This window comes from Symphalangus syndactylus, chromosome 7, assembly GCF_028878055.3.
Source record: "Symphalangus syndactylus isolate Jambi chromosome 7, NHGRI_mSymSyn1-v2.1_pri, whole genome shotgun sequence".
Classification (NCBI taxonomy): domain Eukaryota; kingdom Metazoa; phylum Chordata; class Mammalia; order Primates; family Hylobatidae; genus Symphalangus; species Symphalangus syndactylus.
The window spans coordinates 88,570,416-88,588,913 of NC_072429.2; the positions used below are offsets into that span (position 1 = coordinate 88,570,416).

Below are 18,498 nucleotides of genomic sequence, written 5' to 3' on the forward strand. Positions count from 1 at the left end.
CGGTGGCACGATCTTGGCTCACTGCAACCTCCGCCATCTGGGTTCAAGAAATTTTCCTGCCTCAGCCTCTCGAATAGCTGGGACTACAGGCGCATGCCACCATGCCCAGCTAATTTTTGTATTTTTAGTAGAGATGGGGTTTCACTATGTTGGCCAGGTTGGTCTCGAACTCCTGACCTCAGGTGGTCCACCCACCTCGGCCTCCCAAAGTGCTGGGATTACGGGTGTTAGCTACCGCACCCGGCCTGATGATTTAGATTTTCTATTCTTGGGCTTATTCTAATGTTTAAGATGTCATAATTTAGGGTCATTGGAAATGACTAATTTTTAAAAACAAGTAGCAAAGAGCTGGATTTCAATCATATATTCACATAAGACTCTACATGTCTGTATCCATGTGCTTTCTAATGCAATTGGAGTCTGGCCAACCAAGTGTTACATTCAGTAAGACAAGCATTTACCGAATGCCTAATTGGTGCCAGAAACTGTACTGTAGTGATGAATATAAGGTAGTGTCCCTGGCTTCCTAAGCATCCTGACATGTTGAAATGAATTGTGGCAACTCCTTAGCAGACCAATTTGGAAGCCTTCCATTTGCCTGTTTTTAATAGGGTGCAATTTAAAAAGTGTTGACAGAGATATTGACAATGTTGTCTGGTTTTGAAGGCCAATTCTGCTGGGTTGAGAAAGACAGTGGGTGGTCCAGGCCAGTGAGAAAGCAGGAGCAAAAGCCAGAAGGTGAAAGTAGTTGGCAAGTTTTTGGAATGCCAAGGGCTTGGTAAGTGTAGAGTTTACTTCTATATGGCAGATCAGTCACGAGGTGGGGCTAGGAAAATATTAATACATTGGCACCATATTGTCCAGTGGCTTAAATGCCATGCTCAAGAGTTTGATTTTTGTCTTTTTGACTTTGGAAGGCATCCATGTTTTTGAGGAATGGAATTTTAATGTGGAGGACCCATCCATAGTGATGATGATGACGACAACGATGATGATAAATAGCTAAACTAAGTGCTCAAAAGATACCTCATTTAGTCTTACAACTTCCATGTGAGAGACTATTATTGTATGAATTTTATATATTTGAAACTGGATCTTCTTAATAATGTACCTAGAACACACATTAAACAATTATTTTTGTAGAAATTTGTTTTACATGAAATTTAGTTATGGTTCCAAAATAAAAGCCTTGCCTCTTCTTTCGCTTTTTTTTTTTTTTTTTTTTTGTATAGGTTTCTTGTGTGTTACTTAGAATAGGCATCTAGGAGTCACATACTCAGATGCCTGAAGTCCTTGAAGGCCTTGTTTATGAAAAGCCACCCAGTGAAAAGGGCTCACTTTTCCTGTGTGAGTTGGGGCTGGCTGGACAGAGCTCAGGCCTTGTCTCAAGGGGGCAGTCATAGTTGTACTTAATCATGTGGTAAGGTGTACCCAAGTGTTGGTAGAGCTTCTGACTTTTATGTGAATTCTTCCATTATCTAAGTGTTGGCTCAAGTTTTAAAAACTTTGGGCTGGATAACAAAACATATTTGGCCTGGAATCACTAATCTACTTTTATTTGAGATATTTACCCTAGACATTTTAGACTAGCCAAAATATACTTAAGTAATTTAGGTATATATCTCATTGATATACAGTTCTTATCCTTGAGGGGAAGGTGTAGTGTCAAGACTCTCAGAACTGCCATTTTGAAGATTAAAAGTGTAATCATGTCTCATTAGTTTAGATGCTGTAATTTTGGAATACATGAAGGAGGAAGCTATTGTTTATGTGATGTGGGAGAGGGATGAGTATGGTGAGGAAGGTAGGTGATAGCTAATTTTTTGAGGGAGAGATTTAGAGCTTGTAACTAAAAAAAAATTCTGTATTGCCAAAGTTTGAAGACTCTAGAAAGTTTTAAGAATTTTAGGTCACTAAAGATCTCCAGAGAAATCAATCTTGATATGAAAGATGTTATTTATATTTTTGAAAAAAACTTATTTATCTAAAAACCATAAAGCAAGACTTGAAAATCTTTAAAAGCCTGTTTTGTATCTACTTTTTATAATTCAAAAAAGCCCAGCTCAAATACTGTTTAAGGTTATTAAGGATGCTTCCTTGTAGAAACGGGATTGAATATGATGTGATCCTGTGAGATCTGATCATCTCAGTGGGTCTTAAGGTTGAAATGAACATCTTCCTTTTAGGCAGAGAAGATGGCTTGAATTTATATTAACACATGTGCTGTGTATTGTCAGAGGGTAATGAGAATTAAAATAACTTACCAATTTCTTCACTTTGGTTTGGTGGGGAAGTGGAATCATGAGGTTAGTATTGATCAGATCATATAAGATAAATAAAAATGTGCTATGTAATAACCTGTTACATTATAGACACTAGGAATTATTTTTATCACATGTGACATTTTTACCTTTATATCCTTTTCTCTACCAGTGAGGAGGTTGAGGAAATGTTTTAAAATAAATTTAAAAAGAAAGTTTGTATGCAAAAATCTTGTTTAATTATTTTCATGAAGTCCCACATCAAATCCCCTATACACATTAACATTAAAATGTTAAAAATTATGGTAAAGCCTTCAGAAAATTAGAATACATTTTTTTGATTATTATTACTTAATGACAAATTTACCATTCTACTTGAGTACACTTCTTGATTCATCATCTTAATGAAATAGTTCTGAAGGCAGGTGGCAGCCTTAAGGAAAACTGCCACTTATGTAGAAAAAGATTATTGTAGAGTTGCTTGGATTACTGTGCTTTGGCAAAAGGATATGAAAAGAAAATGCTTTGTGAACATGAAGCTAAAATAAATATGATGACTGGCATGGAGCATAACAAGATTTACAAATGTATCTTCAGTTATTTTATACATGATCTCAAATTTTGTCTTTCAGTACCTTTTTTTCTGCTTATAAAGATATAATCATACTTAATGGATAGATTTGGAAAGTACTAAAAACCAATCAAACAAACAAACAAAAAACAAATAATTATCTATAATCTCATCACTTAGCCATAACTGTAAAGTAATGGGTGGACGCTGAAGTCAGATACTGGATTTAAGTCTTTATTCCCTATTATTATTTATCTTTAAAAGTTAGCTACTTGACCTTTCTGTGCTTCAGTTCTTTTCATCTATAAAATAAAAGTAACAATTGAATTTACCTTATAGAGCTGTTTTGAGGACTGTATGGTAAATATTGAATCTACTACTTACTGTTGGTATTTCCTTCTAGTCTTTTTTTCTAAGCATATATTTTTATTTGTAGTTAAAAATATACTGTATATTTGTTTCTTTTTTTTCATTTAACATCACATTATAAACATTTTCTTGTGCAATTTCCAGTTGATGAACAGCCTCTTTCTAAATCGTTGACCACATTTCTTATTCTTTCCTTAGGATAAATTTCAAGATATCCTGAATCAACTGATGACAGCCTATTTAGCTTACAGGAATACTCTGGAAGGAAATGGTAGCTTCTGGAGTTTTAACTAGAGTTTTAATCTTGCCACCATAACCTAATGGAATATCACATAACCTCCCTGGTGTGACCATTAAGCTTAGCAGGATCTCAGAGAATAGACAGAGGAATATGCAAGCTGGTTATCAGAGAAGGCTCTGGAGCCTGTCAGTCTGTTTGAACCTTGGTTCTGCAACTTTGGCAATATATATATTTTTTATCACTCTGAGAGCCCTTTCTGTACAATAGGATAAAACTAATACCTATTTCATGTGGTTGTTTGGAAGATTAAGTAGTTTGATATGTAATCCTGGCAGTTGGTAACTACTTAATGAATGTTAGCTCCTATTGTTCATTATATTAGATACCTAAAGTTTGTTTTATGATGAAATGCGAGAGAATGGCAGTGATGTTCGCATGTAATGTGAGTACAAGCTGTTACATATAAAATAGGGCAATACAAATATGTTTTACTCCAAAATGCATTGATTTTCCTCCCATTTAAAATAAATAACAGAAATATTCTGTTTTATGTTTTGTGGCCAGAAGCTAGCATGGGAAGAGGCATTTGATTTAATCATCCTTATAGAGAATTTTTAACAATTTTCTTCAGTGATTCAAAGGTGGAAAGTGATTTTTGTCCAGATTATTCTTGTTGAAAGACAAAAATGCTTTATGTTAGTTTTTTAAAAATTAAATTTGGTCAGGTATGGTGGCTCATGCCTGTAATCCCAGCTCTTTGGGAGGCTGAGGCGGGCGGATCATGAGGTCAGGAGATCGAGACCATCCTGGCCAACATGGTGAAACCCCGTCTCTACTAAAAATACAAAAATTTAACTGGGCGTGGTGGTGTGTGCCTGTAATCCCAGCTACTCTACTCGGGAGGCTGAGGCAGGAGAATCGCTTGAATCCGGGAGGCGGAGGTTGCAGTCAGTCAAGATCACGCCACTGCACTCCAGCCTGGCTACAGAGTGAGACTCTGTCTCAAAAAAACAAACAAACAAAACAAAAAAAAACTAAACACACAAACAAACACAACAAAATTTAATTAAGCAAAACACCTGCAGCTAATAATGGTAGCATTTGTAGTGCTTACTATATGCTACACACTGCTCAGGTGCTTTACCTGTAATAACTCATATAATCCTCACAATGCCATATGAAGAAATTTATTTTATTGTCCCCGTTTTGTAGATGAAGGAACTGAGGCACAGGAGGTCAAATAACCTGCTGAAAGTTACATAGCTTGGGAGAAAATTCTGTGCTATGTAGTCCAGCTCCAGAGCCTGTGCTTTTTAAATCAGAAAGCAAAGAATAATGATTAAGTACAATACCAATATGTTTGCAGTGAGTTTGTGTTAATACAAGAATTTGATTACTATTAAATTCAAGAGCATGTTTTAAAAAATTCATCTGTTTTTTGGAAATATATGTATGCAAATTTCAATTCATTTTCCCCTTTTAGTTTTTCAGTTATGGGACAAAAATATTATATCAAAACACTGAAGCTTTGCAGTCTAAATTCTTTTCACCTCTTCAAAAAGCAATGCTACCACCTAATAGTTTTCAAGGAAAAGTGGCATTCATTACTGGCGGAGGTACTGGCCTTGGTAAAGGAATGACGACTCTTCTGTCCAGCCTAGGTGCTCAGTGCGTGATAGCCAGCCGGTAAGTCCCTTACATCAAGCCTATTGGCGACGCTTTTGAAGAAACTGTTCTGTGCCATAGTATTGAAAACACTGTTTGCCAGAGTTGTTTGATTAGCATCTTAATCTTATATGAAATATTAGAAATATTCTTTAGATTATTTAAATACATCTTTTTGGAGAAAGGTACTATTTGAGATGAAAGAAACAATGAAAATTGTGGAACTGATGTTTGGGTAAACATCTGCAATTTTCATTATTTTAATTTCCCCAATTCAGTGGTAGAATATTTCTTTTCCTGTACACGAAGATGAAGTTAAAAAGTACGACATGGAGCCAGGTGGGGTGATGTGTGCCTGTAATCCCAGCTACTGGGAAGCTGAGGCAGGGAGATCGCTTGAAGCCCAGAATTTGAGACCAGCTGGGCAACATAGTGAGACCTTGTCTCAGAAGAAACATTTTTTTTTAAGCACTATATGGAGGTTGCTTTGTCTTCAGTGGGAATGATTATGGTTACTGTTTTAATTAATAATTAACCTTATACCAGGATAATTGATGCAGTACTTTCATTTTATTTTTTATTTTTTGTGAGATGGAGTTTTGTCTAGCTCTTGTTGCCCAGGCTGGAGTGCAGTGGCGTGATCTCGGCTCCCTGCAACCTCTGCCTCCCAGGTTCAGGCAGTTCTGCCTCAGCCTCCCGAGTAGCTGGGATTACAGGCGCCTGCCACCACACCCGGCTAATTTTTTGTATTTTTAGTAGAGACTGGGTTTTGCCATATTTGCCAGGCTGGTCTTGAACTCCTGACCTCAGGTGATCCACCCGCCATGGCCTCCCAAAGTGCTGGGATTACAGGTGTGAGCCACCGTGCCCAGCCAGTACTTTCATTTTCTATAAAATAAACAGGTATTTCAAAATATCTATTATTGTGATGAATATAGGAAGGGTAAGACCATGTGGAAGGAATTTCTTCTTATTAGGCATATTCTGGTACCCTATAAACTCTGTTAAGTCTGAGGCTTTAGAGACTGGTTTAAAAATCCACCCCTTCACCATTTTGAATGGTGTAAAATTTTAGGTAAGCCAAGTAGTCACCCAAACAACAGTTACTATGTCATTTGCAATTGCAGATTGGCCGGAATATTTTTTGTTTTTACATTGTAATGTTTTTAAGAGTTTTAAAATATTATTTTCATTTTAATAATTTCTATTCATAGTTTTTTTTTTGTAGAATGTGAGACTGTGTGAATAAATGTAGACTCTTTGAACCCATAAATGTAGTACAAAACCTACTAACATTATACCATGAATATATTTTCTTTGTAAACCTGGCTGATTAAGGAAACAATAAATCTGTGTGTAATGTTAAAGTAAACTGGTTTAAAAGTGACTAATTCAATAAATTAGTATCAAATATATAAAAATGATCTAAATTTGACTTTTAGAAAAAATTCGCATTGATTTTTGTATGTAAATAACATCTATACTTTCTCAGAAATGCTTTTCTTTAAGCTATGGATTCTCTGTATTCTTCAATTTATGAAATTGAAAAATATAATATGAAGTCATACAAGGTGTTTATTTCTAGGAAGATGGATGTTTTGAAAGCTACCGCAGAACAAATTTCTTCTCAAACTGGGAATAAGGTACATTAAAAATCAGTTATTTAATTTAGATTTAGGAATTATAACATGTTCAAATAATTTGTTCATGCATTTGGTTTAAGAAACCTGGAAAATGTCATATTCTTTTTGTTATTTTGCAGGTTCATGCAATTCAGTGTGATGTGAGGGATCCTGATATGGTTCAAAACACTGTGTCAGAACTGATCAAAGTTGCAGGACATCCTAATGTAAGTGTAGCGATGATGAAGCCAAAGTGCAAGACACTTGATGTTGATAACACCCACTGATGTGTACAAAGGAAATAAAATATTGATACTGATGTAGGACAGGCAAGCCCCAATCTGGGGCTTAGCCTGGGAAGGTTCTTGGCTTCACCCAGGAAAGAGTTCAAGGATGAGCTGGTGGTAGAAGAGAACAGCTTTACTAAAGCAGCAGCAGTGGAATTGGATCTGTGACTGTTCCTTCAGAGCAGAGCAACTCCATAGTTAATGTGCTGGGCATAGCAGTTGAGAGGCAGTTTTATAGTCATATTTATACCCACTTTTAATTACCTGCAAATTAATTAGGTTTATGCAGAAATTTCTAGAAAAGGGTTGGTAACTTCTGAGTCATCAGTTCATTGCCATGGAAAGGGCAGTAACTTGCTGGCATTGCCATGGCAATGGTAAACAAACATGGTGCATTGGTGGGTATGTCTAAAGACGGGGTGCTTTCATCCAGGACCTGGTTTAGCCAGTCCTCAATCTGGTCCTGTGATGGAGCTCTGCCTCCAGAGTTAGGCCTGCCTCCTACCTCAATATGAGCAAGTGCTGTGTTGAGAAGCACCTATTTTCTGTCCCTAGGAAAATGCCAGTTCTGCTAAAGCAAAGAACAGAGTAGGAAGACCACTACACAACTTCCTTTCAGGAATACTTAAAGAATCTATTTATGATTGATCAGAAAACAAACTTGATTTCACTTTATTTAATAAGATTATGAAATAACAAGAGCAGTTATCCAAGAGCACAGCATTGAGTTTAAATGATTGATGCTTTTTGCTTCTCCTAGTAACTTCTGATTGTCTTCCTCAGTGGAGAACAATATAAACATGAAAAACTGTAAGAAATTCAAAATTTCTCCTTTTAAGGCCTGAAATATGCATGAATATTTTGCTGTTGCTTGGTACATTTATTGGAAAGAAGCCATTTCTTCCAGTAGTCTCAAAGATAGCACTTTTCTATGTTAAAGGTATTTTCAGAACCAATAACACTGAATCTCCTGTAGAACTAGCCAGAATCTTTATTGATGGCAAATAGATCATCAACCACAAGCTGCATTGGTTAAGTTAAACTAAAATGACACCAGAAACAAAAAGACATTTCTTGAGATTCTTTGAAATAAAATGCAGACACATGGTAAATATGTTTAATCTATATTAATTCATTTTTTTAACTTTTAAAATTCATTTATTTTGAGACAGGGTCTTGCTCTGTCACTCAGGTTAGAGTGCAAGTGGCACAATCACGGCTCAGTGGAGCCTTGACCTCCTGGGCTCAAGCGATACTCCCACCTCAGCCCCCCAAGTAGCTGGGAATACAGGCACGTGCCACCACACCCAGCTAATTTTTAAAACAAAATTTTTGTAGAGATGAGGTCTCGCTTTGTTGCCCAGGCTGGTCTTAAACTCATCCCAAAGTGCTGGGATTACAAGCATGAGCCACTGCACCCAGCCTTAGTTTTCTTAATAGGAGAATCTACCCTAATTTAAAGACGGCTTAGGATTCTGAAATTTGGTAACTAACATAGGAGGTTTTCACAGACTCAGACTACCAAATCTCATGGTATTGTTTCGCAGGTAGCTGTGAACTTCAACTTTATTGTATTATTTCTGTTAATACATTTCAGAAACAAAAACCCTGCAGGGAAAATGTTTTTCCTCATCTAAAGTTTCTGTAACTTACCTTGTTCATTTATTAGATTGTGATAAACAATGCAGCAGGGAATTTTATTTCTCCTACCGAAAGACTTTCTCCTAATGCTTGGAAAACCATAACTGACATAGTTCTAAATGGCACAGCCTTCATCACACTAGAAATTGGAAAACAACTAATTAAAGCACAGAAAGGTATGTTTATTTGCTTTTCCCATATTTATTTGGCTTCTGTGCGTGCAAGGTTCTGTGATAAGGTCTGTGGTACTTTAAAAGTCAATGAGACAGTCTACACTTGTACAACTCACAGTGTAATGGAGAAAAATGATATTTAAATAATTATCATGTATTACAATTTGAGCAGTAAGAAATATATGTTTCAAGTGCATTGGCAATCCAGAGACAGGAATGACTAACTCTCCCTAGGGTCAGTGATCAGGTTGAGGAACAAGATGCAACTTAAGCTGTAAGTTCAAAGATCTAGATGTGGAGAAAGAGGAGGGAAGGGACATGTGAATGTCCATGGATAGAGGCCTGGTGGAGAGGAGGAGCATAAGTACATAGGGAATGATGAAAACCTTGATGTCATTAGAGATGGGGAAAGGAATAGGAAATAATTTTGGGAAGGTGGGTTGAAGTGTAATTGGGAAGGTTCTCAATACCAAAATAAGGGGTGTAATGTTAATTCTGAAAGAAATAGGAAGTATTTTTATATGGATTTCCATTGAAGGTGGAACAAAGAATGCAACTTGATTGGAAAGGTTAGTGATAACAAGATGGATGATGGAAGGAGTGCCGTTCAGGAGGATTTGATTTTTCTTTTAGCATGTGGCTAGATTGCATGGGAGATAAAGTAGAAGACATTTAGAAGATAAGATCAACAGGCCTTATTGATTTGATGAGAGTATTTTCAGGTGGGGTGAAGTGTCTGGATGATGATAATACCAATGAGATTAAGGACACTGGAGGGAAAATAGATTTAGAGAGAACTTACTAGGAGAACATTTTTGTTAGTATTATGAATGAATTACTTTATAAAAGTTCATATGTACATGGATAGCAAACATGTCTAATGTATATATGTGTGTATATTCATGTATATCTAGAACCAGCATACATTTATTCACCTGACAGACACTTACTAATGACTTTTGGGTAGCAGGCCCTATACTCATGCTCAAAGCACAGAGGTGGACAAGACCCTGTCCCTGAATAATTTGGGGAACTTGAAGGGTGCGGGTATTTTCTCAGAGAAGGTGGAGAGTATTCTAAACAAGGAAAATGAGGAAGAGTTCTCATGTTCCTCAGAGGATGTCCTTTGAGGGTTGAGGGGAGGAAAGAGGGCAAGGAGCTGGCTAGGTTCCTCCCTCTGGTTCAGAAACCTTTGCTTTATAAGGTTCCGTTTCTTCTTTTGTGCAGTGCAGGTGATCCTAGAACCAGCTTGAGATACGATGTAGGAGCAGAGAGATGCTACAGAGGCACTAGCTCTGTGTGTGTGTGTGTCTGCTCACACACATACACTAATAGCTTCCATCCTTTCTATGCACTCATTGAAATTGAAATTCCTGGTTACTCATGATGGCAGAATGGATGTGATTTATAATTGGATTTTGGATAAGTGTTTGATTTGATTTTTTTTTTTTTTTTTGGTGAAGGGCGGGAAGATGGATAAGAGTGGGAAGGGGGGACAGGGAAGAGTGTGACTCCTCTCTCTTCCCTTCTCTGTCCGAGGAACCTTGATCTCTGTATCTCTCCTGTGTCTCTGCCTCTGTCTGATTTTCTCTTGCCCTACCCCTTGCTCATATCTCAATTTCATTCTCTACTGCTCTGCCTCTGTCAGCTCCTCATTTTTGGTTCTCTGTTTCTCTCTTAATCTGTCTCTTTCATTTCTTTGTCCTTCTTTGCCTCATTGTCTCTTATTTCTTCCCTCGCTCATCTCTGTGACCCTCGATTTCTGTCTGACTCTCCCTTCTTTCCTCATTATTGTCTTTCGTTTTAACATAGACTCTGATCTATTTTTGTTCATCACATTGGATTAAAATTCTATGGGCTTCATTAAAAATACATAAGATATCTTTTTAAAAGATGGAAGCCAGTTTTTATTCTTTCAAGATTCCTGTCAGTTATTGATGCTATAAGCTGACAGAGTTTGGAGAACTTGGACCACTCGGCTGAGGGGAGTACGCGGTAAAGGATTTGTTCTGGTACTGGATCGACAGTGAAGGAACTGAAGCGTGACATTTTTAACAATACCATGTCTTCCAATCTCTCAATGTGGTATCTCTCACCATTTATTTAGGTCTTCTTTAATTCCTATCAGCAGTGTTTTGCATAGGCATTGTACATGTTTTGTTAACTTTCTCCCTAAGTATTTAAATTTTTGGTGCTATTGCAAATGGCACTGTTTTCTAAATGTTATTTTCTAGGTGTTTTCTTGTAGTATTTAGAAATACAATGGTTTAGTTTTGTGTATTGATGTTTTCCCTAGGAGCTTGCTAAACTCGCTGAATGGTTATTACAGTTTTTTTTTGTTTGTTTGTTTAGATTCTCTTGGATTTTCTGCATTGATAATACTGTTGGTGAAAAAAAGAGAGTTTCTATATTTTCCTTCCCAATTGATAAGGCTTTTATTTTCTTTCTTGCCTTATTTTACTGGATGGGACCTTCACTAAAATATTGAATAGGTAAAAACTTAGATTCTGCTTGTTCCTAGTATTAAGAACAAATCAAATACATTTCCTCCTGATGCCAGGAGGAAAGCAATTAGATTTTCACTATTAATTATGATTTACCTGTAAGTTTTCATAAATATCCTTTATCAGCTTTAGGAAGTTATCTTCTATATCTAGTTTGCTGATAGCTTTTTTATTATTATTATTGTACTTTAAGTTCTAGGGTACATGTGCACACGTGCAGGTTTGTTAGATATGTATACATGTGCCATGTTGGTGTGCTGCACCCATTAACTCATCATTTACATTAGATATATCTTCTAATGCTATCCCTCCTCCCTACCCCAACCCCACGACAGGCCCCAGTATGTGGTGTTCACCACCCTGTGTCCAAGTGTTCTCATTGATCAATTCCCACCTATGAGGGGGAACATGCAGTGTTTGGTTTTCTGTCCTTGCAATAGTTTGCTCAGAATGATGGTTTCCAGCTTCATCCATGTCCCCACAAAGGACATGAACTCATCCTTTTTATGGCTGCATAGTATTCCATGGTGTATATGTGCCACATTTCCTTAATCCAGTCTATCATTGATGGACATTTGGGTTGGTTCCAAATCTTTGCTATTGTGAATAGTGCCACAATAAGCATACGTGTGCATGTGTCTTTATAGTAGAATGATTTATAATCCTTTGGGTATATCCCCAGTAATGGGATGGCTGGGTCAAATGGTAATTCTAGTTCTAGATCCTTGAGGAATCGCCACACTGTCTTACACCATGGTTGAACTAGTTTACAGTCCCAAAAACAGTGTAAAAGTGTTCCTATTTCTCCACATCCTCTCCAGCACCTGTTGTTTCCTGACTTTTTAATGATTCCCATTCTAACTGGTGTGAGATGATATCTCATTGTGGTTTTGATTTGCATTTCTCTGATGGCCAGTGATGATGAGCATTTTTTCATGTGTTTGCTGGCTGTGGAAATGTCTTCTTTTGAGAAGTGTCTGTTCAAATCCTTCGCCTACTTTTTGATGGGGTTGTTTGATTTTTTCTTATAAATTTGTTTAAGTTCTTTGTAGATTCTGGATATTAGCCCTTTGTCAGATGGGTGGATTGCAGAAATTTTCTCCCGTTCTGTAGGTTGCCTGTTCACTCTGATGGTAGTTTCTTTTGCTGTGCAGAAGCTATTTAGTTTAATTAGATCCCATTTGTCTATTTTGGCTTTTGTTGCCATTGCTTTTGGTGTTTTAGACATGAAGTCCTTGCCTATGCCTATGTCCTGAATGGTATTGCCTAGGTTTTCTTCTAGGGTTTTTATGGTTTTAGGTCTGACATTTAAGTCTTTAATCCATCATGAATAAATTTTTGTATAAGGAGTAAGGAAGGGATCCACTTTCAGCTTTCTACATATGGCTAGCCAGTTTTCCCAGCACCATTTATTAAATAGGAAATCCTTTCCCCATTTCTTGTTTTTGTCAGGTTTGTCAAAGATCAGATGGTTGTAGATGTGTGGTATTATTTCTGAGGGCTCTGTTCTGTTCCATTGATCTATATCTCTGTTTTGGTACCAGTACCATGCTGTTTTGGTTACTGTAGCCTTGTAGTATAGTTTGAAGTCAGGTAGTGTGATGACTCCAGCTTTGTTCTTTTGGCTTAGGATTGTCTTGGCAATGCGGGCTCTTTTTTGGTTCCACATGAACTTTAAAGTAGTTTTTTCCAATTCTGTGAAGAAAGTCATTGGTAGCTTGATGGGGATGGCATTGAATCTATAAATTACCTTGGGCAGTGTGGCCACTTTCATGATACTGATTCTTCCTATCCATGAGCATGGAACGTTCTTCCATTTGTGTGTGTCCTCTTTTATTTCATTGAGCAGTGGTTTGTAATTCTCCTTGAAGAGGTCCTTCATGTCCCGTGTAAGTTGGATTCCTAGGTATTTTATTTTCTTTGAAGCAATTGTGAATGGGAGTACACTCATGATTTGGCTTTCTGTTTGTCTGTTATTGGTGTATAGGAATGCTTGTGATTTTTGCACATTGATTTTGTATCCTGAGACTTTGCTGAAGTTGCTTATCAGCTTAAGGAGATTTTGGGCTAAGATGATGGGGTTTTCTAAATATACAATCATGTCATCTGCAAAGAGGGACAATTTGACTTCCTCTTTTCCTAATTGAGTATCCTTTATTTCTTTCTCCTGCCTGATTGCCCTGGCCAGAACTTCCAACACTATGTTGAGTAGGAGTGGTGAGAGAGGGCATCCCTGTCTTATGCCAGTTTTCACAGAGAATGCTTCCAGTTTTTGCCCATTCAGTATGATATTGGCTGTGGGTTTGTCATAAATAGCTCTTATTGTTTTGAGATACGTCCCATCAATACCTAATTTATTGAGAGTTTTTAGCATGAAGCGCGGTTGAATTTTGTCAAAGGCCTTTTCTGCATCTTTTGAGATAATAATGTAGTTTTTGTCTTTGGTTCTGTTTGTATGATGGATTACGTTTATTGATTTGCATAATGTTGAACCAGACTTGCATCCCAGGGATGAAGCCCACTTGATCGTGGTGGATAAGCTTTTTGATGTGCTGCTGGATTTGGTTTGCCAGTATTTTACTGAGGATATTTGCATGGACGTTCATCAGGGATATTGGTCTAAAATTCTCTTTTTTTGTTGTGTCTCTGGAAGGCTTTGGTATCAGGATGATGCTGGCCTCATAAAATGAGTCAGGGAGGATCCCCTCTTTTTCTGGTGATTGGAATAGTTTCAGAAGGAATGGTACCAGCTTCTCTTTGTACCTCTGGTAGAATTTGGCTGTGAATCTGTCTGGTCCTGGACTTTTTTTGGTTGGTAGGCTTTTAATTATTGCCTCAATTTCAGAGTGTGTTATTGGTGTATTCAGGGATTCAACTTCTTCCTGGTTTAGTCTTGGGAGGGTGTATGTGTCCAGGAATGTATCCATTTCTTCCAGATTTTCTAGTTTATTTGCATAGAGGTGTTTATAGTATTCGCTGATGGGAGTTTGTATCTCTGTGGGATCAGTGGTGATATCCCCTTTATCATTTTTTATTGCGTCTATTTGATTCTTTGCTCTTTTCTTCTTTATTATTCTTGCTAGCGGTCTATCAATTTTGTTGATGTTTTCAAAAAACCAGCTCCTGGATTTGTTGATTTTTTTGAAGGGTTTTTTATGTCTCTGTCTCCTTCAGTTCTGCTCTGATCTTAGTAATTTCTTGCCTTCTGCTAGCTTTTAAATGTGTTTGCTCTTGCTTCTCTAGTTCTTTTAATTGTGATGTTATGGTGTCAATTTTAGATCTTCCCTGCTTTCCCTTGTGGGCATTTAGTGCTATAAATTTCCCTCTACACACTGCTTTAAATGTGTCCCAGAGATTCTGGTATGTTGTGTCTTTGTTCTCATTGGCTTCAAAGAATATCTTTATTTCTGCTTTCATTTAGTTATGTACCCAGTAGTCATTCAGGAGCAGGTTGTTCAGTTTCCATGCAGTTGAGCGGTTTTGAATGAGTTTCTTAAACCTGAGTTCTAGTTTGATTGCACTGTGGTCTGAGAGACAGCTTGTTATAATTTCTGTTGTTTTACATTTGCTGAGGAGTGCTTTACTTCCAACTATGTGGTCAAGTTTGGAATAAGTGCAATGTGGTACTGAGAAGAATGTATATTCTGTTGATTTGGGGTGGAGAGTTCTGTTGATGTCTGTTAGGTCTGCTTGGTGCAGAGCTGAGTTCAATTCCTGGAGATCCTTGTTAACTTTCCATCTTGTTGATCTGTCTAATGCTGACAGTGGGGTGTTAAAGTCTCCCATTATTATTGTGTGGGAGTCTACGTCTCCTTGTCGGTCTCTAAGGACTTGCTTTATGAATCTGGGTGCTCCTGTATTGGGTGCATATATGTTTAGGATAGTTAGCTCCTCCTGTTGAATTGATCCCTTTACCATTATGTAATGGCCTTCTTTGTCTCTTCTGATCTTTGTTGGTTTAAAGTCTGTTTTATTAGAGACTAGGATTGCAACCGCTGCTTTTTTTTGTTCTCCATTTGCTTGGTAGATCTTCCTCCATCCCTTTATTTTGAGCCTATGTGTGTCTCTGCACGTGAGATGGGTCTCCTGAATACAGCACACTGATGGGTCTTGACTCTTTGTCCAATTTGCCAGTCTGTGTCTTTTAATTGGAGCATTTAGCCCATTTGCATTTAAGGTTAATATTGTTATGTGTGAATTTGATCCTGTCGTTATAGCTTTTTTTAAAAAAGCCATGAATAGGTATTGAATTTGTTAATATAAGCCTTCTTTCTATATTTATTGAGATGGGTATATTTTTAGCCTGTTAATATGGTGAATTACATTAATTATTTTTTGAATATTGAACACCATTTCATTCCTAGGCTGAATCTTCCTTAATTTTGGTAAATTATCCTAGTTATATATTGCTAGATTTGTTTTGCTGAAATTTTCTTAATGCTTACTTTGTCATTTGCCAAGTGTTACTTTTCATTGAGCTTCTTAGCTTCTGTGCTTGCTTAGTTTAGTGATTAGGATTTGAGGGGAGTTTATATGCAGATGTTACCTTGTCCTTTGCACCTGCTCTGGGAGCTTTGTCCAACAGGTGATATGTTGGCTACAGCCTTGCTTTGCAAAATTGTTACTTTAACCTGAATCCAACAAAAGCCTCTTGTGCCGCCATCAGAGACATATCATATAAGCGTTTGACGTAGTGTAATACTCTTCATATTTGGATTTTTTTTTAGAATCTTAAGTTACTTAACATTCAAGTTAAAACATTGGCCTCATGTCTATTATTGTCTTAAAAATACATTTTGATTGCATCTAGATAAAACTGTTTTTTCTTAAAAATTTTTTTGCTTTTCTTGCATGTATTTATTGAAAAAATATATGACAGCCTACTCAGATATTGTACTTGATTTTGGACTAGCTTTGGTGTTGAATCACATGGATTACTTTATACCAGAAAGCTAGAATTCCTTATACCTAAGAACATATGAGAATTCTATAGTGATTGCCACAAGTTCTATATTAAATAAAGGTATATGATGTAACAGGTGCTGGAATACAGAACAAGCAAAAAGTGAAGTATTCTTTTTAAAGACATTACCTAATTTTAACCAAATTTTCACTTATTTTTACTTCCTTCTTTCCTTCCTCCCTCCTTCCCTTCCTTCCTCCCTTCCTTTCTTTTTTTGCCCTTATAAAACTCTTTCCTTCCTTCTTTTTTTCTTTCTTTCACATCTAATGTTTATTGAGTGCTTATTTTGTATCAGGCTTTGTTCTAAGTGCTAAGTACTTATTAACTCATTTAACACTTGCAATGACCTTGCAAGTAAGTGCTCTTTTATTCCCATTTATAGACATGGGTGGAAACTGAGGTACAATCTTTTTTTTTTACTATAGGAAGTGAATTTTTAACACTCACATTTACAGATGAGAAACTATGGCTTATTAATTACCTAAGTGTTAACTATTACTATTAAAATCGACAATTGACATAATTTTAAAAATTAGTTGTTGTAAGTGGTCTAGTAGAGAAAAAGAACGAACTGTGACTTTTTGTTCTAGTCATAGTCAGTCACTTAGTTTACACCTGATACTTGGACAGTTAGTGAGTGACGATATTTTACTGTTATTCAGCTTTTTCATCTATAAAATAGACTTGACAATAAATTACTACTCCAGTATTTAGTAACAGAACAAGGTGTTAGGTGTAGAAGCCTCATGAAAAATATAAATTGTTTTACAGATGTACGTGTGCTTTTTCTTACATGTGAATGGACATCTGATAGCCTAGCTAACATAAAGACTTTGGTGGAAATAACTTTTAAGAACCTCAGGGAATTTAAAACTAAGAAGTAGAAGCAACCCAAGGAAGCTTGAACCATATGGATCTTGTATTGGGGAAAGGGAAAGAGTAAAGTGAATAATCTTACCAGCAGCCTTGTGATAGAGGAAGAGAATAAATGTAAATCACCAACTGAAGAAAGAATAAAAACAAAGGACTGTTTTAGTCAATAGAGAAGAAGAAACAGTTTTCAAGGCCAGAGGCCTTGGAAGCATTGAACTGAGTGAAATACATTATACTGTTTTTGCAGTTCAATTAAATTATCAGAAAACACAAGATTTTTTAACCATCTTCCTGTTCTTCTGGAGTCCCTGATGTGTGAACTGTAAACACAAGAATAAATTTCAAAACATTCTTTTTTCCAACCCATAGATACTGTACTTGACCATTTACTCTTCCTTGTCCTCCATAATGTAGCACCCTCAGCCTGTCCAGTCTCTATACTAGCCCGTTTGACTGATCCATTACACATGCCCTGATTAGAATCATTCTTTCCCTGAGCCATAGAGTCTCTATTCCCAGCTCTAGTCTACTCCTCAGGGAAGGATTACCAGTTCAGGGGCTAGCATGCACACTTTAGCAGAGTGATCCCCAGCCCTTTTGGCACCAGGGGCCATTTTCGTGAAAGAAAATTTTTTCACAGACCAGGGGAAGGGGCAGCGGGTGGTTTTGGGATGAAACTGTTTCACCTCAGATCATCAGGTATTAGAGTATCATAAGGAATGTGCAAGCTAGATTCCTTGCACGTGCAGTTTGCAATAGGGTTTGCGCTCCTATGATAACCTAATGTCACCGCTGATCTGACAGGAGGTGGAGCTCAGGCAGTAATGCTGGCTCACCCACTGCTCACTTCTTGCTGTGTGGCCCGGTTCCTAACTGGCCATAGACTGGTATGGGGCCGGGGTGTTGGGTTCCCCTGCTTTAGCACTTAAAAACACGCTACATCTAGTTATTGTTTCATGTTGTAAGTCTCCTTTTCCATCAACTCTCCATCCGTTAGAAATTCTTTTATCAGGGTGCATTACTTCTGCCCCACCTGCAAAGCCTTTCCATTCCTTCCCCACCATTTCCTCACTCAACACTGAACACAAAGGTGGTGCTTTGTTTATGCAGTGAAACATTTTGGAGACCTGCAAAAGGAAGGTGAGTTGAGTACATACTTAATACTTTTTTCAGTTATGTCCTTCAACTTTACTATTAGAGGGAAAAGATGACCAGTCATTGACATGATCAATTGGAATGGAAGCAAATGCACCTTGTTTCAGAAGTGGGAAGAGTAGAGCATAGTGGAAGGCTTTTCTTATTTGTCAACAGTGTGAGTGCAAGGTGTA

General features: G+C 37.2%; 1 protein-coding gene across 5 annotated transcripts in view; it reads left to right on the forward strand.

Moving 5' to 3' along the window:
- DECR1 (2,4-dienoyl-CoA reductase 1) overlaps positions 1–18,498 on the forward strand; it is a 68,289-nt gene that overhangs the window by 10,368 nt on the left and 39,423 nt on the right. For 4 of the 5 annotated variants that reach the window (XR_008659028.2, XM_055286718.2, XM_055286722.2 and 1 more), the window contains exons 2-5: positions 4,926–5,128; positions 6,693–6,750; positions 6,870–6,956; positions 8,686–8,833. Coding sequence is in view for 4 of the 5 variants with exons in the window: in XM_055286718.2 (XP_055142693.1) it covers positions 4,926–5,128; positions 6,693–6,750; positions 6,870–6,956; positions 8,686–8,833 (496 nt within the window). In the remaining variant the exon portion in view is untranslated. Of the gene's footprint in view, positions 1–9; positions 4,808–4,925; positions 5,129–6,692; positions 6,751–6,869; positions 6,957–8,685; positions 8,834–18,498 lie in introns of those variants that run through there. The other variant, XM_055286720.2, reaches the window with a different exon arrangement.